Source organism: Aythya fuligula, chromosome 1 (assembly GCF_009819795.1).
Source record: "Aythya fuligula isolate bAytFul2 chromosome 1, bAytFul2.pri, whole genome shotgun sequence".
Classification (NCBI taxonomy): Eukaryota; Metazoa; Chordata; class Aves; order Anseriformes; family Anatidae; genus Aythya; species Aythya fuligula.
Genome location: NC_045559.1, coordinates 60651412 through 60672967, shown reverse-complemented (window position 1 = coordinate 60672967; position 21556 = coordinate 60651412). Strand labels below are relative to the sequence as shown.

The following is a 21556-nucleotide window of genomic DNA, read 5'->3' as shown; positions in this document are numbered from 1 at the left end:
GAGATTGTTCAGCTGCCAAACTTAAATCACCACCTGAATATAGCCTGATTTCTCACTGAAAGTATGAATGTCTGAGGTTCAGCAGTGTCACACAGAGGTAAACCTGGAATTTTCTAAGAAGCTACCAAAAGAAGAAAAAAAAAAACATGATCTGTACAGGGATAGTAACAAAAAAAAAAACAGCCTTGTTTTCTCTATTGTCTATCCTTGGAGCAATCAGACAGTGATTTCTAGAAATATCAAAAGATGTACGGTATATCTTAAAATGTAACAGTGGGACAATATGTCTACATAGGTGCTAAAGGGAAGTGGGAAAAAAAAAAAAAAGGGTTCTTTCCCTTCTTTCCCCAAAACATGTTTTCAACATGCTGTTCCTGGAGAGCAAAGTAACTTTCTAATGTATGTATTATTCTCACTAGTAATCAGAAAACAATTGAACTGTGGACAACAGCATAATTTTTGACCTGCTTAATATTTTCTGGCCCAGATTACAAGAAGGATGACTGTTGCCGTTAGCGTCTGTGTTCCATCAACATCTGTATTTCTGTCGCTAAGACTGAGACTTAATCTGATCTATAAACAGTACTCTCACCTGAAATGCATGAAATTGTGCACTTTCACTTCATACTGCGGCATTTCAAAGTGGTATATTTTAATATGCTCTAGAATATCTGCTATTATTTTCTCATGGTGCAGAATTTAACAGCATTTTCAAACATGTGGGAGAAGCGCAAATGCTACCATGTGTGGGAAAAACACTTTTTTTTTTTTGGGGGGGGAGGAGTAAAAAGGATAAGTGTTTTTTGAAAATCAGTACAAATTTTAAGGGCACTGTTGACATCCAGAGTTTATGTAGAATTTTCACACCACTTTAAGAAATCAATTTCTATTATCATAACATGCAAATTATCTGATTTCTTTTTTGGTTAAGAAACTGGAAGTTTTTGTTACACCAGTAAATTATGAATGCTTTTTTTTTTTTTTTTCCTTTCTTTTGTTTTGTTTTTGAGATAATGTTCTCTATGGAAAGCAAACAAAAAATGAGACCAATCCTAGGTTTCATCTAATAGTCCTTTTGGATACTCTCTTTTCGGAGCATCTCATTAAGACTAATGCTTTTTTGAGGGAAAGGATAAAGATGTATTCAAACGCTCTCAATGAGATGGTTGCTGTCAGATAACCATCTGATTTTTTACTGACTCACTGAAACATTGTTCTCTTGAGGTTCAGGTGTTGATTAGATCAGAAAAATGTTCTGGTGGGCAAGCCAGCTGAAATGTCTGTGTCTTTTAACAAGCAAACTTTTTCTCTCATCTGAATCAAATAATTCTGAAGATGATTAAATGTCAATGCATAACTACGAGATTGATGGGAGGTGGCAGGTTTTGCATTTGCAAGTATAAATTACTTGCTGCAATACCAGACAAACAGGCTGTGCTGCATTGCAGGAATCAACTAGACAGTGCCCCGAGTTGCCCGCGCATTTGATAGAAGAAAACAATCTTTCAGATCTATATTAAGTTTGATTTTGACCTGCGCAGATAATAAAAACTAGTCTATGTAAAAGACTTTGATGGTATCAATTCTCACCAGATAGGATTGCTTACCGCCAGGAAAGTCACAGTTCAAAATTAATTTATCTTTCATCATGATGGAATAAGCATAGACACCAAAGGTTCTACCACGTAGAAGTGTAAGAAATCCCATTTACCATCAGATGTGCGTTCTCCCAAACAAAGGAGAGTATAGCATAAGCGACAGATTTCTGCCTCCTTCCTACACACCCAAATTTTAAAACAGTATTCTGTTCTTTATTAAAAATTTAAAACATGAAAAATGTTCTGCTTACCTCGTGTATCTTGATGGTAACTTGTTGCTGTGTTCCTAGTTTTGATCGCCAGTTGTCATTAGGGTTCAGAATTGCAGCTCTTCATGTGGAACATCGAATGTAACAACAGAATTTAGCAAATGTGGTTTATGTGAATACAAATCCGGAAAAAAAAAAAAAAAAAAGAAAGAAAACAACAACAACAAAACAGAAGCTCAGGAATGAAGGGATGCAATATTATTAAAAGCACTAGGAAAGACATTGTAAGTTACAGATTGATAATAGCCTACTAACTCTACTGTTAGCTATGTCCTGGAGATAAATTGCTTGAGGAATAAAACAAGGGCTATGTGTATGTTCTGTACATTGTGACTAAATTACCCCTTGGTGTAAATTTCTTTGAAATGACGGTACTTAATCTGCTGGCTGACACATATTACTCTGTTAGCTTTGCCATTAACATCAATGAGATGTGTACTGGGAGAGCCACTTCACATTACCTTTACCTTCTTTCCCTGAGAAGTTCAGGGAAATTTGTCCCAGGGAGATTTGACCTCAGCACACGTGTTATTTTTCAGAGTCTGTGCACACTTTCCACTACCATTACGAATTCTCATCTCATAGCAGGATTTGCTGATAATTATCCTCTTCAGCAAAGTGGCTATTAGAGAGAAATCTCTCAACTTGGCGAGCTGATAATATTGTACATTTGATTCTTACATTTGTGCAACCGTTTTGGTGACTGCACTGCAGGTCACCTGTCATAAAAAAATCCTAGACTTCTATATAAGGAGGGTGTAACGTGTCAGATAAAATCCCTTTAGATGTTAATGAGATTATTTTGGTTATTTCTCATTTGTGTTCCCGTGTTTAATACTGTGTAGCTTTGTGTAGAAAAGACCCACTGCTAAATTCATGTCCAAAGTTTCTTCTCTCATATTATGGGATCTCATATTGTAGACTCCACGGTATTTTTGCTGAGTTCATACTGTAAATAAATGTTGCATTTATTTACCAGTTTGCACCACTACTGTTACCGAACTGAATTCTAAATGCTTTGACACGCTGGTGGCCCCTGAGTGAAAGGTGAAATATAAATCCCAAGTCTGTCATCAGGATTATTACCCTAAGCAGTTGTATGGTTCAGTGTTCACAACCGAAGCAAAACAAAGATAAGAATGTTTGCACTTGCATGTTTCAAGTTAGTGTTTTAATTGACTACCGTAAAATAGATCAAGTTGTGATGTAACAGCCTTTACGTGCTCTGAGATCGTTGTTCTGATGTGCTAGCTCTTCTTTGCAACCTATTAAAATATAGTTACCAATTTCATGTTTCTCATAAAAGCGTTTTCGTCAAGAAAGCAACTTAAAACACCTGAGTGAGCGAATGCACCGTGTGTGTGTTAGCAGCATTGCAGTGGGTGTGGCATGCAGTGACTGGACACGGGTCAGGTTTTTTTGCTTTAAACAGCCGTGCGCTGCCCCTGGGGGGGATCAGGGCCGTGCTGGCCATGTCTGCAAGAACACAGCAGGGCAGCTGCTCCCCCAGCACGAGCAGGCATTGGGGAGCAGCGGTGGCTTCCAGCTCCTGAGCCTGTAGGGGCATTTCGTGTGCCAGCCCCGCTCCTCTGCCATTCCCAGCAGAGGATGGAGGCACCTTGCAGCTCCCACCCTGCGAGCTGACGTTTTTCTCCAGAAAACCTGGCGATCTGTGAAGGAACTACACGTCCTCTCGTGTGTGCAGGGTGGACGCACATTTGGGAAGTGGGGTCTGCTTCAAGCCCCCAGATTAGGCAGAGCTGGCTGGATGACGGGAGAGATGTGTGGAAGCGTTTGCACTGTGTGCTTCGTCACATGGTGAATTTTTGGGTTGGGGTGTGTGGTGCCAGGAGGTGGACTGGATGTTCCCTGTGGGTCCCTCCCAGCTCGGGCTGTTCTGTGACTCTCTGAGACTGCCTGGGGGAGCTGAGGGGCCTGAAGGCGCTGGATGTCACCACGGCACCAGGCTGCGGCAGGGCAAGGCCTAAGCGTCAGTGGGAAAACGCAAGATGCTGTTAGCAACTATTTTAACGGGAGTGGGTGAAGCTCCTTCAGAGGGCATCGCCACATTGATCCCTGTCGGCAGCACCTGAGCCTTCAACCCAGCAGCGGGGCCCTGCACCCCGCCCGCCTCAGCCCCCGCCCCCGCCGCCATTGTTGGGGGGGGGGGCGGCCGCCAGGGGGCGCTGCGGCGCGCGGAGGCGGGAGGGGGGGGGCTGAGGGGGCGTGGCTTAGCGTGGGGGGGCGAGTGGGCGTGGCCTCGGCCGGCGGCCGCGCGGGTTCCCAGGGCGACGGGTGGTCGCGCCGTGACGTCAGGGTGTTTCCCGGTGACGCCGGGGCGGGCGCAGGCGCCGGGGCGGGCGCGCGCGCGCGCTCGGCGGCGGCGGCGGCAGCAGCGGCGGCAGCGACAGCTGCGGCGGCGACTGCGGGTGACGTCACGGGCCCGGGCGCGCCGCCGGGAGCTGCCCGGGATCCCCGCGCTGCGCTGCGCTGCGCTCCCCTCCCCCTCCCCTTTTCCCCCCTCCCCTCCCGTCCCGTCCCGTCCCGTCCCGTCCCGCTACGGGTCGCGGCTGGGCCCGTCCCGGCGGCGCGGCCGCGGCTCCCCCCGCCCGCCCCGCCCCCGCCCCCGCCCCCTCCCCCTCCCCCGCCCCCCCCGGCGCGGGCAGCCAAGATGGCGGCGCTGAGCGGCGGCGGCGGCGGCGGGGCCGAGGGGGCCTCGCTCTTCAACGGCGACGCCGGCCCCGAGCCCCCCGCGGCCGCGGCCGCTGCCCTCGCCGCCTGCTACGGCGCGGGGGGAGGCGGGGACCCGGCCATCCCCGAGGAGGTGAGGACGGAAAGGGGGGAAATGAACGGGGAACGGGGAACGGGGAACGGGGGGGGGCGGCACGCAGCGCCTCGCCTCGCCTCGCCTCGCCTCGCATCGCCCTCACGGTGCTGGGGCGGCTGTGCCCGGAGGTGCGCTGCCCTGCTCGCTCTGCCGTAAAAATCCCCCAAATCGTGCAGATCCCCGTGGGATGGTTTCGCTAACCGGCTTGTGTTGTGGCCCCGTGATACCAGCGCGGCTGAGGGGGTCGAGAGACGGCGGTGAGAGGGAGGGGAGAGCAGAAAGAGAGCCGTGGCAGGAGACGGGGGTTATTCGGAGCAGCCCTCGTGCCAAAGGAGGTGGCACTTCCAAAATGTTTCGGCTCGCGTGGGTTGGCAGGTTTGACTCCCAACGCTCAATTACATGCTGCAGGGTTTTGTCCTCCTGTTCTTCTTTTTTCCCTTGAATATCTTGCGGCCCTGCATGAGAGAGGAAGAGCAGCAGCCCGGTACCTGGCACGCCTGCTGGCCGAGAGGCTGCCCCGTCCCAGCCATGGGTCCGTGTGCAGGTGGTTAAGGAGCGTGTGGCCTTGCTGTGTTATGTACAAGTTGGGAATAACGAAACACGCGGGTCTAAGGCAGAGCCGGCACTAAAATTTCTGCTTCTTGAAGCAGTTTTGTTCTCCAGTTAACTCGCTCTTCCTTAAGTCGTAGGTAATTAACTTTTGTTTACAGCTGAAGCGCACGTATTACGTCAGCTAAAAGTAGTTTTAATAAAACTCAAGACCAAAAAATCGCTGATAAGGTTAAAATAGAAACCATCCTTAATACAAAAACAAGCCAGCATAAACTCTAATGCAAATTTGAGGTAACTTAAGTCAGAAAAATACTGAGGTGCTCATAACTGACTCATGGCTCTAATAGAAGTGCCGGTCTTAGTGTTTTGTTTTGTTTCTTCAAGAGAACGTAAGCCTAGGCTTTAGAAGTAACCTTGCTGTGGGAGTGCATCAGGGAGCGTAACTTGGCTTATTTGGAGGGGATGCCTGGAAAGGTTTTAGTTCCACGGCCGTTCAGGAAATGCCCTCCTGGCCTCTGGGAGGAAAGCCTTGTGTTCTGCACTGAGCGTCTCGTTTTAAGAGGCGGGTAACCAAGAAGAGTCTTTGACGGCTCTTGAAGTAAGCGGACACAAACTCGTCAGCTGAAGTCCTCTGGTAAAGGGGGTGTTATGTATCAAGATCATAATCAAGTGTTGGTTGAAACTGCAGCAGCATTATTTACCGACTCAAGGCTCGGGGCTTTGCAAAACAAGTTTACGCCGTATCGTTCAAATCATGGCCAACTTTTAGTCGAACAATGAATGTAGTGCTTCAGAAGTTGCCTTTTCCATCCTGAGAGCTGGTACTAAAAATCCTCAAATAACAAAGTCCTTACATAAGAGAATAATAATTGCTGAAGCAATTTTTTTCTATGTTACAGTTGAAGATTAGGAAGAACGCTTGCATGTGTGCTTATAAGAACAGAACACTTAGGAGATAAATCCTTTTGCCACCAAGAAGTACCTGAAAAGTGTAGGGGCAAGTGAATCCAGGAGGAAATTTTTTCTTCCCCTCATCATCCTGCTTCTGGTATTAGGAGGCCTGCGATGAGTGCTGGCATCCAGAGGCTTGGAGGCTGGCCTTTGGCAACCCCACGATGAGTTGTGAGGACTAGAGACTGTCTGGATAGGAGGTTTTCAGTGTGTTGTGGGGTTGCTGATGTAGTAAAGTGCATGAAACAGCTGGGAGGAGAGGCTCTGATCTTGTTGCTAGAGATTATTTACACCAATATTAAATAATTCAAATGGGATTTTCTGTACTCGGAGCTTTGTGCCCTCGAGTGCTCTTTGGAAGGCAAAAATGACTGGAAGCTGTGAACTGAGGCCCTGAGCTGATCTCTTCCTAGGTGGCAATGCTGGAGTTGATCCTGCATAAATACTAGTTATATATTTAGAAACTTTAATCTTGCAAAACATTTTCAAGAAGAAGAAAAAAAAATAGAATGAAAAGATGCCTCTGAACTTAAATAACTGGTGGGATCTCATAAAGTAGCATTGGTATGATAAGAAAAGTCGGCGTTATTTTTGTTGCAGTAGCACTTGGGGAACCTATCAGGCAGGGAATTAGAATAACTTTTAATATGTTTCACTGAAGAGTTGACAATTAAATGTGCTGCTTCTTTGGAAAGTTGGAAAGAGAAGCATTTTTTACTTCGTTGCTTTTGAAATTCAACATGAAACATATTCCCAAAATTGCAATTAAGTTTCATTGCACTTGTGTTCAGTGACTGAGCTAAGTTTGCAGTCAGGATTGCCATCCCATTTAACTGTGAGGACGAGTTACACTTTGGCTGGAGATGAAGCATCTCACGGCCAGTGTTCTGCAGGAGCGTATCTCAAAAGATAGCACAAGAGTTGTGTTTTGCACAGCAGCAGAAAGGCCTTTGCTGAGTACTTGGTCGGACTTTGGGCTGCGGCTTCAAGCAGTATGTGGTCCAGCTGGGGAGGGTCTAGAGAAAAGGAAGGAGAGGCTAGATCAGACCTTTGAGGAAAGACTGAAAAAATTAAGGTCATTTAAAAAAAGAAATGGAAATTGTCGAAGATGCCAAGAAGAGCACAAATAACTTGTTCTCTGGGTTGATGGTCATGACTGCTGGGAGTAGTGATTTTAAATGGTAGCAGGAGATTGTTTCAGGTTACTAGCAGGCCTTTTCCTTTATGACTAGGGATCATGAAGCAGGAAAGTAGACCTAAATTATCTGAAAAATGCCTATTAACAGATTGTGTCACCTCCACAGACGAGTGTATGTCAGGAATGATGGGGGAGAGTTGAGCTGGGTGTAGAAAAGACAGTGATTTTGATAACCTCTTGTCTTTCTCTCCTTAGGCTTAAAGGACTTGAGTTTAGTGGGGGTGTTTTTTTTTTTTAAAAAAAAAAAAAAAAATCTGCTTATGCTGTTTTACCCAAAAGGCAATGGGATTAACAGCTGTGTTCTGTAGTAGCTCTTCTGATTACACAAAACTTGCTTAATAGACCGCTAGGGTCTGAAAAGTTCGGCTGTCTCAGGGGATTTGCCTTCAGCCTGTGTGGATACCCACAGCCTGGATACAAGGCGCTTGGTGCCGAGTTCTGTTGTGAATTGATGTTGGTACTTCAGCTGCTAGTGCTATTTCTACTTGTACTTTGTTGTAGTTGTTAAAGATGTCTTATTTTTAAAGCTGTTCTAATAATATCTTTCTTGACACTTGTTTTAGCTGGGAAAGGCAATTCTTTTGTTGCATGCAGTTAAAAGTACCGTAGAGGAGATGTGGTTTTTGGTTTTTGTTTTTTTCCTTTTTTAATGGAGATATCTCTTAATAACAAAAAATCCTTAAAGCTCCAGTATTCTACTTAGCTTTATTTTGTAACAAATCCATAGTTTAGTTTTATTAATTGCTGTACCTGTAGGAAACGTGAAATCCACCCTAAAATCCTTCATGCACAAAAGAGGAAATAGGATCTTATTTGTACTTGGGAAAGAAATAAAAGGAGGCTTCAAATTAGCATGAAGCTGATAACCATCTTCCTGCCGAGCCTGGTGCAGAAGCTGCAGGTTTCACAGTTTTTTGGAGACGCTTCTCTGCCGAGCGCGTTGCCTGCAGTACGTTTCAGTTTGAGCAACCCCCTTTTGAAGGGCAGTGCAGCAGGAATGCCCCGTCATAACCGTAGTGGCAGATGATTAATGCTGCTCCCGTCGCTGCAATCGCGCTGAAGCTGATCAAAGGGTGCCCCGCCACCCGGAGGGGCCACTTCTGCCATTTCGGGTACCTGCGCCCGGGTACGCAGCCAGATCCACGCCAGCTGAGTGCCGCTGAGATCCTCTCCCAGGTTGATTCAGCTCGCTGAAGAAAATTGTGTCACTTTTGGTAGGTTTTCTGCAAGGGTAGCAGACTGAATCTCCTCAGCAAGGCGGCTGGCGAGCTCCAAAGCTCGTGTGCAGTAGGTGGCAAGAAGAATGTGGTTAGGGAGAGCAGTGCTAGCGTTTGACACGCACATACACACCCTTCGTTTTTTTAAGGTCACCACTGTCCTGTTAGAGTACACTGGTGTTCGTTTTTCTGGTGTATGTTTGACTGAGAGCTCTTGTGTGGCTGAAGCTTTCTTTGCTGGACTTGTCAGGCTCAGATCCTGACACGTTAGGTCTTTGTGGTCTTGAGTTTCCTGTGCTAGGCTGTAGCAATCGTGCTTGGTTTCTCTGGACAGCTTCTGAGTGCACCTTTCATGTCCTGAGCATGTCAGTGTTTCACCGGCATGCCAGGGACGCCAAGGCCCTCTCTGGGCTGCTGGTACAGCAGGCGTTTCACCACGTGAGACTGCGGGGTACAATATCCAGTTTTCTGAGGTGTGAGATGGCTTTCACCATGTTCAGCTGTTCACACGTGTGTGTGTGTGCACGGCTCTGTCCTCAGGGCTGGTACAGCACACTGCAGCGTACAACACATGTCTTGCTCTGCCGCAGTTTCCCTCTACCAGTTGCTCTGGAGCTTTTGGGGCGTGCGATGCAATCCTCTTAATCTGTTCTCCTGCACAACGCTTCTTTCTAAAATGATGAAATACGTATTTATGCAACTGATTTCCTCTCTGTGACCAGTTCTAAAGTTATACAAGGCTGCTTGAAGCAGAATTACGGGCCTTTTTCCTGTTCAAACACTTGCAGCAAGGAGCTGAACTTGTTACTCCACTTTTTTAACTTTATTTTGGAAGGAGCAGCAACAGTGCCTTTCCTTATTCTGTTTGATGACAGTTTATGCTTGTGGCCCCTTGCAGAAAGAGGTGGAGGGGCTGAAGGTGTAGTTTTTAACCATCCCCGTTGTCTGTTCAGGCGGGAGCTCTCAGGGAGCAGTGCTGTGGCTATCATCCCACATGGAGAATTCAGACCCATATAAACAGTAAGGATCCCAAACCAGAGCCCATGCTCTTTCCAAAATGGGGTTTGTTGTGTAGTGCTTGGTACCAAGTGAGCTCTCCACCCTATCAGCACCACAGTCAGGAGGTGATAGGGGTGTCTGTGTGCATTCGTCCCTCTGAGCTTCTGACCAAGTGAAATATTTTTGTGATTCTCCCAGTATACCTGCACAAAATGTAGTATGAAAGGGAGATGAAATCTCTGCTTGCAGGGTACCAGTTTCCTTTCCAAATCTCATGTCTGGGAGGCAATCGAGTTTGTTAGTGAACAAAATGTACTTACTGATTAAAACTGTGCTGCATTATGAGGTTGCTAGGATTTTTTTTCCCCTGCAAGAAGGGGAATACCGGCGGTAATATCTCACTGCTGTGCAGTGAGGCCTCTTAAGCAGTACGGTTATTAGTAAAGATGTTGTTAAATGTACTGCTAAGTGGTAAATACATCTCAAATGCAGTCACACTGTGTTTAGTCAACGTTTTCTGACCCTTTGGAGCTTGGATTTGGTAACCCCTAACTTTTATTGTTCCTCTCAGATGAAGGGAATACATCTTCAATGTAGATGTGTCTGAAGTGTGGGTAGCACACCTAGTTTCCTCCCTCTCTATTGCAAGTTACTTATTAATAATGCCTCAGAAGCACTAAAATCAACTTGAAATAAAACATTATCATGACTTTAAGGAGTTGGTAGCAGCTAGGCCTTTGGAAAATCTGGGTGGTTGTATATTAACACCGCAGCCTTTGAAATGGTTTTGCAAATTTATTCATTAAATCTTAATAAGTCAAACGTTCTCTCTACTTTTAAGTAATGCAGATTTAAATGTACGTCTTAAGCATCATCTGAGGTAGCTTTCAGAAAGGACTTCTTTCAATCTTTTCATATTTTTTCTAGAACGCTGTTTGTTAGTGAGAATAAATTCTTGTGACTTTTCTGAAGCTTGTGCTGGTAGTTGAAAATTTTCCCAGTCTCCAGACTCAGTCATCACAGCTTATGGGCCTTGCAGCAGCCTTTCTGTGACAAATTGTTCTCCAGTTTGATCGGTTCAGGTCTGACTGAACCAACCCACAAGGTCTATCAGCGTTTTTTCCATTTGTCTCTGGAATAGATGGTTCTTTTCACCATCCTGCCGTGATGTGTGCCGTGTCTTGTTTTGATTAATTTATTTTTTAAAAAGACCCTCCTAGCTCTTTGTACAATGAGTGGCAAGGAGCCAGTTCTGCCTTTTAAATTATTTCGTTTTCCACGGTGCTGTTAGAGGTAGTAGGCAGGCTGGTCTGCTGAGCTGAACAGAAATGCCATCTAGGAAAATGTGGTTTCTATGGCAGTTTCTATTTGTGACTGTTTGCCGAGATTGTGGGCAAATTACTTGTACCTGGCTTATTATGATTTTTTTTTATTTTTTTTTGCTTTATAAAACACACTTGCCCTTTTGAGGGTTTGAAGATCTGTTTGTGATAAAAAATGAGATGCCTTAGTCGCTTTGTTGGATGACAGCTCCACTTAAACTAATAGGGTAGATTTGTGTTTGATGCTTATTATCGAAATACGTTCGGATTCTATAAGAATATATTTGTATTTCTAACCAGTTAGGAGAAAACACATGCACCATGTAGCAAAAGACTAGTGGTTGGATATTGTAAAGTGCACAGAAAATTATTTTCTGGATGGATGAGATGAACTTGTAAATAGGCGCTGTTTGTCTTCTCTGGGTAGTCTAATTAGTTGGGTGCTCTGGCAAGGAGCGATCAGGAAGGTTGTGCAGTTCAGGGGAGACTGTTTTGTCACTTTAATTAATGTGACCCAGCCTGTGTCAGAGCTCTGCTCGACTCGCATTTGCTTCTTACATGCAATTATTGTAATTAGCTGGTTGGCTGCTTGCTTTCCATCGCTGATATGACTTGTCCTCAGTGTAACGTGCATGGAGAAACAGCCCGATGTGTACACAGCACTGGCTCCTTCTTAAGCTCACCACTGGATGGGATTAACACTCGCTGACAGTCAACGGTAGTTACCTCTCAGGAGCAAAACTGTGTCCCTAGGTTAGGAAATCAGGATAAGGCTTTCCTCCTACCTCCCGTTTTTTTAACCTTTGATAATCTAGGGAGGATTTTTTTTTAATTGGTAAGTGTAAATGCAATGAATTGTACCAAAACGTGATCTGTGTGTGATGCTCTTGGCTACCGAACCACTTCCAGAGTGAATAAACGGGGCTAACAGTAATGCAAGACAGAAGCCTTGAGGAATGTGGAAGAGGAGATCTCGCTGGATCGCAGAAAGCCGTGCAACTGGTGCTTAGTGACTTCAGGACGGGTACAGACACCTCTTGTTTTTCACACTCTTGTGCTCTGCTGCGGTAGAAAGCTTTTGTTAACTTTCCTTTTCGTGCTGCTTGGAGGCGAATTCTACTTAGCAGCAAGCAGCAAAGATGGCAGGTGTTGGAAAAGTGGGGGCCTGCGAGCGAAGTGAAGCTGCACAGGAAGGCTGCTGCTTCCTGGGGGCCCAAAGCGCCGACCTGTGGGCTGCAGAGAGGAAAGGTGGCTTTTTGCACCAGCTCCGGTGGTCACCGGGTCCTTGCCAAGCTCTTCTAGCACACTAGGCTGGCAGAAAACTAACCTCAACAGAGAGAAGAAATATTTTGAGTAGGGAAGGGGCGTGAGCAGTGCCCCTGTGCTTAGAGAGAAACTTCTTGGTTATCTTTCAAGACTCTGTCGAACTTTATCCTTTACAATTTGTCACTGTATCTCAAAAATATTTTTAAATGCTCCCAATAAATAAGGAACACTTGAAATCCAGTTTTGTTTTGTTTAAGAGGAGGCAACCTGAACGGCAAAGGCTGGCAGGTTGGAAAGCTGTTTATTCTGCTTTAAAAAGGGAGCTCAGCGATGAGCAATCCAATTTGCCTTGAGAATTAAACGAAGGAAAAGACAGATCGCTATCAGCTGCAACTGATGGATTGCAAGTAAATGAGAGATGCAAGGCTGTTAAGTACAAACAAAGTGGTTGTAGCACTAAGATGGTTGTGGGGTAAAAGTCTCCTGGTAAAAAAGCAAGTCTTTATCGAATATGCCTGTCTATTGCAGAAGAGTTACCCTGCAGTTCTCATTCGGACAGAATTTCTGCTGATAATTCTTCAGAGATGATAATCCACATACTTGAGCATGAATGTGGTCAGATGTTTCCCAGTTTTGTGGGGTAGGGAGGGAATTGTTGGCTGTTTGGTTTTAGTCTTTTTTTTGCTCAACATAAAAAGTTTCACAACAAACACAGCTGAAAACCTGCATTATTACAGGTTACAGGGGGATAAGAATAAGCCTTCTCCTTCCTAAAAATGTTACCTGTTAAATGAAAAGAAAGTTTTAATCTTGAAACCTTCTTAATATTTTACTAATTGCCATTCTTGCCGCAGGTGCCAGCTGACCCTATTTACTGTATTAGCTTACCCAGGTGTAATCAGACAGGGTGGTACAGAAAAATGCTGCAACTCTTCCTGAGACCTTCACTTCTTGAACATGCTGTCGTACATCTTCACCAAGGCCATTCTTCACCAGTGTGGAAAGATATGTTCAGAGACCTTAGACTTTTGTGGAAGAAGAGACTTCTTTCCCGCAGTTACAGCAATGCCTGTAGATAGTAATGTCTGTGACTTGTGTACTGCACCATGAGGGTGAATTTTAACAGACTCGTTCTGAACTGTCTAGCTAGCCAAAAAGGAAGACACAGTGTCAGAGTTGGTATCTCAGACAGGAGCTGCAATAAAATGATTTGCCACCACGAATAAAAAGTTGGGGAAGATAAAGTAGCAAGGGCAGTCTCAATGTTGGCATTTATGTCACTTCTGTAAACTCTTAGGTGAAACTCACTGCAAGCTGGTTTTCAATTCAGTAGTTTTTCAGCTCTTAGTATTTTTCATAATACCTATTCTATTCTTAAAAAAAAAAAAAAAAAAACTTACGCTGCTGAAAATATAATAAGCATAATGAGTTAACAGAGTAGGAGAAATGCAAAAATGAGCACGGTGGATGTGCAAATGGAGAGAAGCTTCTGTTGAGAGATGGAGCAAAGCTGAAGCCTGAAGAAAAGGAGGAAGGAAAAGACTGTCCTTCCCACTCCATGTACCTGTCATATTCCAGTGTACGACACCGTAAAATGGGGAGAAAGCTTTGTAAGAGGCAGGAAGAGTGCTAACACCACTCTGGGTTGATGAGGGGAGAAAGTATCTCAGGTAAGATATCAAAATGTGAGAAAGCTTTAACGGTGATTTTTGGCAAAGACATGGGGAAGATGCAAGTTTTGCATCTTGATGTGCAAGCCCTGAGGTGGGGTGCTGAGTTACTAACCCCAACCATGTGTCCTCTCACCTCTTACGCTCTGACACTTTGCTTTCAGGTTTGTGGAGGTGTTAGTTCAGCTAAGAATGAGCTCATACATGACAGCTTTCTAAAGTCATGGACCAAACCATCAAATTCATTCTCGAAGAAGCAAGCCTGAAGGGGCTGGTGAGAGTAGTGTTGGATATGTATCAATGATTTCATCTTCATTGTGAAAGAGTTTTCAAATCGATTCTTCAGTGACTTCACCTCGTTTGTTCAATTGAAGTATTCTCCATCATCACTACGTGTGATAATCCAAATGCAGGACACACAATGTCTGTGCAAAGAATGACTTCCTTTTCTTTATGGAACAGATTCAGACGTTCAGGTGTCTCCTACAAAGTGTGAATCACAGAGCTCACAGCTGGCATGTGCTGCAAGGCTTGGGTACTGGTGCCAGGTGCAAGAAGCATAAAAGACAGCGTGCTTTGTGCTGTCTCAGGCAGTGCATTTCTTGACAAGCAGCATGGGATGCAAAAACAACTTCATGGCTTATAGCCTCGCATGCTGCAGAGCCAGTCTTCACTGAATACAATGGATTTGGCCTCCTACTCCATCTGACTTGCCTCTGGCTTGAAATAGGTCATCATCTTTTCATTACGTTGCAAGGGAGTGCTTATTTGCAAAATTAATGCATGGTTATCCACAATGGGCAGATAGGAGTTGATATATTCCAGAATATCTGGAATATCTCCGGTCTTCTGTCTGTCTGTATCCATTTTAGCCTGTGTCAGCTTCTTTCCGTCAGCAGCACTAAAAGGAGAATCAAATCTAATCTCTTGTGATAAAGAATAACCTTAACCTAATGCTACCAGATAAGGCGGAAAAATTTATTTGAGGCTTTTTAGGAAAAAAATAAGGTTATCCCAGATATAAAGGAGTCATTACTTTTTTTTTTTTTTTTTTTTGGTGGAACTACAATGAAACGCTGCCTCAAATGACCATGCTGCTTCCCGTGGAAAGTGGCTGGACTTGCTTGTGGGCAATGCTGCAATCGTTGCAGATGGACTTGAGAACGCATCAATATTTCTAGCAACTGGCTCTTAGGCTGGCACTGGTTTTTGCACTTCTGTGAGATATTTGGCAGTAACTTTATCGCATAAATCCCTTTATCCACATGTTATTTATGCTTTCACTAGAATGAGAAGAAAACTGGAGAAGCCTGCTGGTCACTAAGGAAGACCAGCACTATTTTTTTTGTTGTTATGAGCGTGTTTATGAGCACTCCACTGCCATGAAATTCCACACCTGTATGATGGGGATGTGGTGTTGAGAGACTGTCCTGGCCCAAAGTCTTTAAAGCTGGCCTGGTGCACAGGATGCACACGTGGGTGAGGTGAGTTACCAGAACGTGCAGGTTTGAGAGGAGAAAAGGCAGGCTGGGACTGCTGGCGGTGCACGTGCAGCACGTACAGCGTCGTTCTTGTGAGGAGGAAGCCACGGGCGCTGTGGTGTGCAGAAGCAGGCCTTTTCAGGTCACACGAGGTAACTTGCACAGAGCACCACTTCTGAACTCCAATTAGGAAAAGGCTTACATCCCTTCAATTAAATTGCAGTAGTCGTAGATCCTGCATAATAGGATGCTATATGCTTTCATAGGGGTTGAGTATCAAGGGGAATCAGCTACCTAGATAAGGGATGCTCAGGACCACAAGCGACCCTATTTAACTCTTTTCGCTGATAGGAAACAGCAGAAGGTAGCTTCATGGAAGTAGTAAGAGCTGCTACTTAAAGAGGAACTGTGAGGCTTGGACGCTTGCCATGTCGTGTTCTGGTGCATACTAGATTAAGGAGAGAGTATGCTAGTCAATACTGGATTTGTGAGAGTTTTTTTCAGCTTGTCAGAAGACTTTTGATGAATATGGCACACGAAATAGGTTTTCCATTTCTGTGAGCAACAAGTAATGACTCAGTGCTGTGGTTGACGTTGATAAATTTCCTTCTGCCTTCAGTGTACTTTTAGCTGTGTGAGTAGCCTTTCTAAGGTAATAGAAATCTATGCAAAGTTTCCCTGCAAGATGCTCTTACTTTAGTGCTCAGGTGTACAGAAAGTAATTCAGGGCATCATTTCCAGCCGCTCTGGGCCATGCTGTCTTCCACTAGATTTAACTGTGGCTTCTTCAGGTAGAGAAATGTTTGCCGTAATCCAGCAGCTGGCAGTAAGTCTCAAATTTGTTTTTTTTTTTTTCATTAGTCATTGAGTTTTTGCTCTTGTCATGGTATTAACATAACCAGAAGATTTCTGTCCTCTGAACTGTTCAAGGCTGTTTTTAGATTTTGTTGCTGCCACCTTCTAATTAACGTGCTTCTGCTGTGTGTGTTGCTGCTTTACTTCTTTAAAAGAAAGCAAGGTTGCTGTCATGGACACAAAATGGGAAATAATCTCTGAGCAATGAAGTTGCTTATTATCAATCTTCAAAAAAGTATTCAAAAAACCTCATCCAACAGGTTACTTTGTCGGGGAAGCACCTTCCCTCCCCACGGTTGGCAGGCATTTGAGTGTAGTAAGTTTTTGGTGCTGGTTAAAGTATAGTAAGTGGTGAGGATGACTTCTGTAGGTAGAATTGCCAGAATGAATAATAAAAGTTGCATTAAATAGTAATGAAACTTGTTTTCTGAAAGTAATCTTGAGGCATGCTTCCTTGGTTTGCCATGAATTTCCTGTGTATGCAGCCAGGTTAATGGCACGTATGGTAATGGTAATTTGTACAGCAACTAAACATCTAAAACTCTTCTATTGAACAGGTTAATTGACATAGGGTATTGGTTCAAGCTTGTTCCCTTCACCAAGGATGTGGCTACCTCTTGCCAACTTGGGAAAAACGTTAGCAAAATGCAGAGATCTTCCTGTTTGCTGGTTAGCATTCCTAACTCCACATGATAAAGTGATTGTAAGTTGAGAAGCAAGTTGACTTCCCCAGTTGCCTTAAGTGAGTTTGCATCCAGAATGTTTGAACGTCTTGCTCTTCATTTGGTGTCCCCTCACCCTTGATGGTTCAGGTTACTTGTCCCTCAGCAAACTGCTTTTGCTTGAATGTAGCTGGGTGATGAAACCTTTGTTCTGTTTGTTCTGAAACTGGAGCTAGATAGGAATCAATCCTTAGTTTCTTTAGGGAATGGCTTACCTTTAATCTTAATGTTTACTGGCGGATAACCAATGTCTTAAGTGAGTGTAAGTAAGGTGATGCACAACATGGGAACTATATTTTGGAGTTTGTTTCTTCGTGAATATCTCAAGACTGGTAAGACTTGTTTTGATCCAGGTTGGGTTGGATCCTGTTCTTGGTATATACTATGGAATACTCTGGTGGTTGCATCTGCTTTTTAAAGAGAGAAGTTGTGATAACTTCCAGGTCCAGGCCCAGGCCCAGTCTTGAGGTTGTATATGTTATAATAATCCATGAAGTAGAGAAGAGTTAAACTGAAAGATGTAACAGAAGTCCTTATAAACCCTTTGGAAGAAGCAGTGTGGTGTTGTTTTGTTTGTTTGTTTTTTCCTATTCTGGGTCTGGTAACCCTGATTATTTTTTTTCAGGTAAATTATCTGAACAACAGTACCTGTGAAGAAGAGATTCTCCTCTTTCTTCCCTCTCCGCCCTATACATTTCTGATTTTTGTTGGGTCTAAGTAGGTTCTTAAATCAGTGTAGCGTTATTGTTTGAAATGATTTGAGTTAGTGGTTCGGTGCCTTCTTAGGTGATAGCACTAGGATTCGTAATGCCATTTCCCTACAGTAATCTCAAAGTCGTGAAATGGGCTCTTTCAGGATGTTGTGACGAATAACTACCAACCTGAGTTGTTTCACAGTACAGTGCCATAAATCTTCTCTGTGCACTAGAGGTAAATGTTTCTTTCAGATCACATCCAAGGCCTGTAAGAAAACTTGTAAGGCACGGGAACGTGGAATTCACGGTATAGGAAGTACTTAAGATCGAGACGTTGTATTACCATGCAAATAGAACTGAGTCTGGATTACGTGAATGTGTTGACGCAGATTACTTATGGCTTGATACAACTCCACTAAACTTGGTAGGGCTGTTGCAAGAAAAATGCTAAATATGGTTTTGATAAACATAAGAACCAAAACATTCCAAAAAGTTGCTTATACAGTCATTCCTGAATTTTGAAACCAAATTTACTTTTTCTCTGTTTACGAGGGAAGTAAAATGTGTCTTACTGACCATGAATGAGCAGGATAGCTTTGTGCACTTACTGATACTAAAATATTTTTATTATGGACTTTTGTTATTAAATATCTAGAAAATGTAATTTGTTTTGGTTTAGGGCTGATTCTATAGGCTCCCTAGGATTTAATTAAGTTAAAATATTTCATTTTCTATTTTAGGTGTGGAATATCAAACAGATGATTAAATTAACACAAGAACATATAGAAGCATTGCTAGACAAGTTTGGAGGAGAGCATAACCCACCATCAATATATTTAGAGGTAAGTTTGTGGACAAATGTGGCTAGGTCACTGGTATGTTATCTATCTTATATGAAGCATCTTGTGTTAAAAGTAAGAATACCTGTAGTAAGAGTATATCTCCCTTGTGGACTAGAAACCTAACTTTTTCTATTTGGAGACGGAAGGGGGCTGTGTGGAATTCCTCATACGCATCAGTAAGGGAGGATCAGTGGCATTTTTTAACAGTTAATGCTGGTGCAATTGAAATGTAAGGTGTCCTTTTTGGTGCAGGGGGAAAAATTGTGTATGTAGTTTTAAAAAAATAATAGTAATAATAATAATGAAAATAAAAAATATAACAAAGAATGCATTTTTAAGAGAATATATGCACATGGAACATAAGACTAACTTTGCCTTTAAAGCAGTTGAATCCCCCTTCTTTTATCCTTTGAAATACAGTCATGTGGAATACAAAAACTGTTATTAGTAGAAGGGATCTTTCTTACAGAAATGCAAAGAATTGTAGGGTGGAGTAATATTTTAAAGCTGCGTTTAATTTGTAAGCTAATTAAAAATTAAATCTTTTTATTCTTTCATTACTCCTGATTCATGAAGTTGCGTAGATGCAGGACCATTAAGAAACTATAAAAGGACCACATGCATCAGTTGCATCTATTAGGAATTGAATAGGTATCGCTTGCTCCAAACCCTGCCCTTTTCTTGGGTCTTTCAAGTACTGAAATAACTGGAGGTCAACCAGTTTTCTTTTGTAGTCATTTTAATTGTGCTTGCTGCCTAATGGCACTGGGTAATTAAAAATAAAGATCTCATTATTTCAGGTATTTCTAGCTTTTATCTTACCATGTCAGAGCAGGGCGGTAACCTGATTGTACGAGTGTTGACATAATGTCCTTAACTGTTAAGGTCAAATGAGGCCCTCTGTAGTTCCTTTCTTGCTAATATGAAATGTAAGGATTGAATCAGTGTTAATCACTATTTTAACCACTCAGTGGCATATAAACACGCCAGTGTTTATATAAACTTGAACCGGTTCGTTCCAGATCTCTGTATTTAATATTGCTGAATCTATGTTGGTTTTATTAAATGATGAATCAAATTGCAATAATAATAAGCCTAACGCTTGCTAAGTCTGGATTTCAGGTCGTGAACTGTTTGGTTTGGTACAGCCATTTGTCACTTGCTTGTATGTAGATTAAAAGTGAGGTTCCTACGTTGGAAGCTTTTAAATTATTCCATAGTTCATCGATAGGAAAGAGGCCATTTACAGGAGCAAATGTTTACCTAGAAATTATTGCAATAGTGTAAAAACTATGGTAAGTCTGGGATGCCTAGTGACTACAAAATATCAAGCTTAAAGTAGGTTTGTGAGTTTGCTGGTTCCACGTGCAGCTGAGACGTAACAGTAACTTGGACTCATCTGTGTGCTATGCAAGCCCTGCTGGACAGGGCAGGGTGTTCTTCTGCCACACCAAGTTGTCCTGGGTCATGAAGAGAGTCTTATGACAAGTAATGCTGGTACTCTTTCAGATAAATTATCCCATAAGGGAGTGGGTCCTGTGAAAAAGAGCCCACCATCATTGAAATGAAGATCCTGAGGTTTTTTTCCCAGCTCTTTGCTAAGTGGTTCCTCTGCTTCCTTGGCTCAGGTACTTGCAGTACCAGTAGTGGCTAAGCCACTTGGAGTCCTTAACCCAATAGGAAAATATTCTGGTTTTGCTGGATTCGTTTGCCATCCAGCTAGTAGACTGACTGTGGTTATGATGGAGTCCCATGAGTCCCAGAGCTGTGGTTAGTGTTTGGGAAGGGGAAGAGGTTGCAGCTGTGAGTCAAGAACCTAGAAAATGGGGTGAGAGAGAGGGAAACTTCCTCTTTGCGTGGTCATCAACCTGGATTAGATCACACTTGGATGGATTAATGGAACTGAATAGGATTATATGCTGCAAGCCAGTCACTTGTTTAGTTTTTAGATTTCCTTCAGTAGAACTGAAGTGTGAGGGAAAGAGAAGAAAGAAATTTATTACAACATACCTGATACGGTGAGAAGCCAGATTACTGGCAGCCCTTGATGATTCATTTCAATGCAGCAACAGTTATCTGGTGCGACCTTTCTGCACCTTTCTGGCTGTTTTTTTGGCTTGGTCCAGAACAAAAGCTGCTTTCCATTGTCCAAATTTACTTTGCAGGCATCTATCTGGATGTAGCTCGTCACTGCTGGAGCTAATGTTTTAACTTGCTGTATTCCTCTGCTTATCAGAAAAAGTGCTAGGACAGCCCTGGCCGCAACATGAAAGGACAAAGCTACATGCAACAAGCTGTGGATGTAGCGTGATAAAGTGGGGAAGGACATGTTTGCTTCTAGAAAATGCAGAACTAAGAAAATGCAGTAGTTTTGATATGCATAAAAAGAACAGGAAATTATGCAGAGTACGTGTGGGTAGCTTTAGCAGTTCAGTAGATAACTCATCCTTCTGACATCCGTTAGAAATAGCAAGCTACCTGTGTTCGGAGCCACTCTTGGGCCTCTTGCTCACTTTCCATACCTGGGCATTGTCACGTCTTCTGCATGTGATTTCTGCCTTTTCCCAGGGCTTCAATGTAGGCCTTGACACCATGGTCTCCAGTATATGCTTGAATGGGAAGGCTATGCAATTTCAAGCTCTGTCCAGCCTCCTCTGACTTCTCATATTTTAATTGCTTTGCTGAAGTCTCATTTCTGGATGTAAAATGTGATATTGCCCTGTTTTTGCCAGAGTCTTTGTGGGTAAATTTGTTAGCCTGTTCCGGTGATGGTGTCAGCCTTCGCTTTCCTTCCTTCCACTGCTCTGATATGTCTTGCCTCTTCCATAAAAACTGAGCAACACTTAAGGACTTCTGTGGACTCTGCCTGTTGATCACCTCTTGAGGGCTATCAGCAAGCATGTTGTCTGCTTTCCTTTGCAAAAGATGGAATTATCCAAAGCTAATTGCTAGGTAAGTACCTGCAGATGAACGCTTCTGCTTTCACTCCTGTTGCAAACATCTAGTTTATTGCTGTATTGCTTTCTACAAAACCGTGGCTTTTTGATATCTCCTGAAAGCTTGACGGCTATCCATCGTCTGGTCTGAAGAGT

General features: G+C 43.5%; 1 protein-coding gene across 2 annotated transcripts in view; it reads left to right on the top strand.

Moving 5' to 3' along the window:
* Window positions 1-4538: 4538 nt before the first annotated feature.
* BRAF (B-Raf proto-oncogene, serine/threonine kinase) overlaps window positions 4539-21556 on the top strand; it is a 75000-nt gene continuing 57982 nt past the window's right edge. For both annotated transcript variants that reach the window (XM_032193260.1, XM_032193268.1), the window contains exons 1-2: window positions 4539-4691; window positions 18363-18464. In XM_032193260.1, the coding sequence (XP_032049151.1) occupies window positions 4539-4691; window positions 18363-18464 (255 nt within the window). The remainder of the gene's footprint in view (window positions 4692-18362; window positions 18465-21556) is intronic.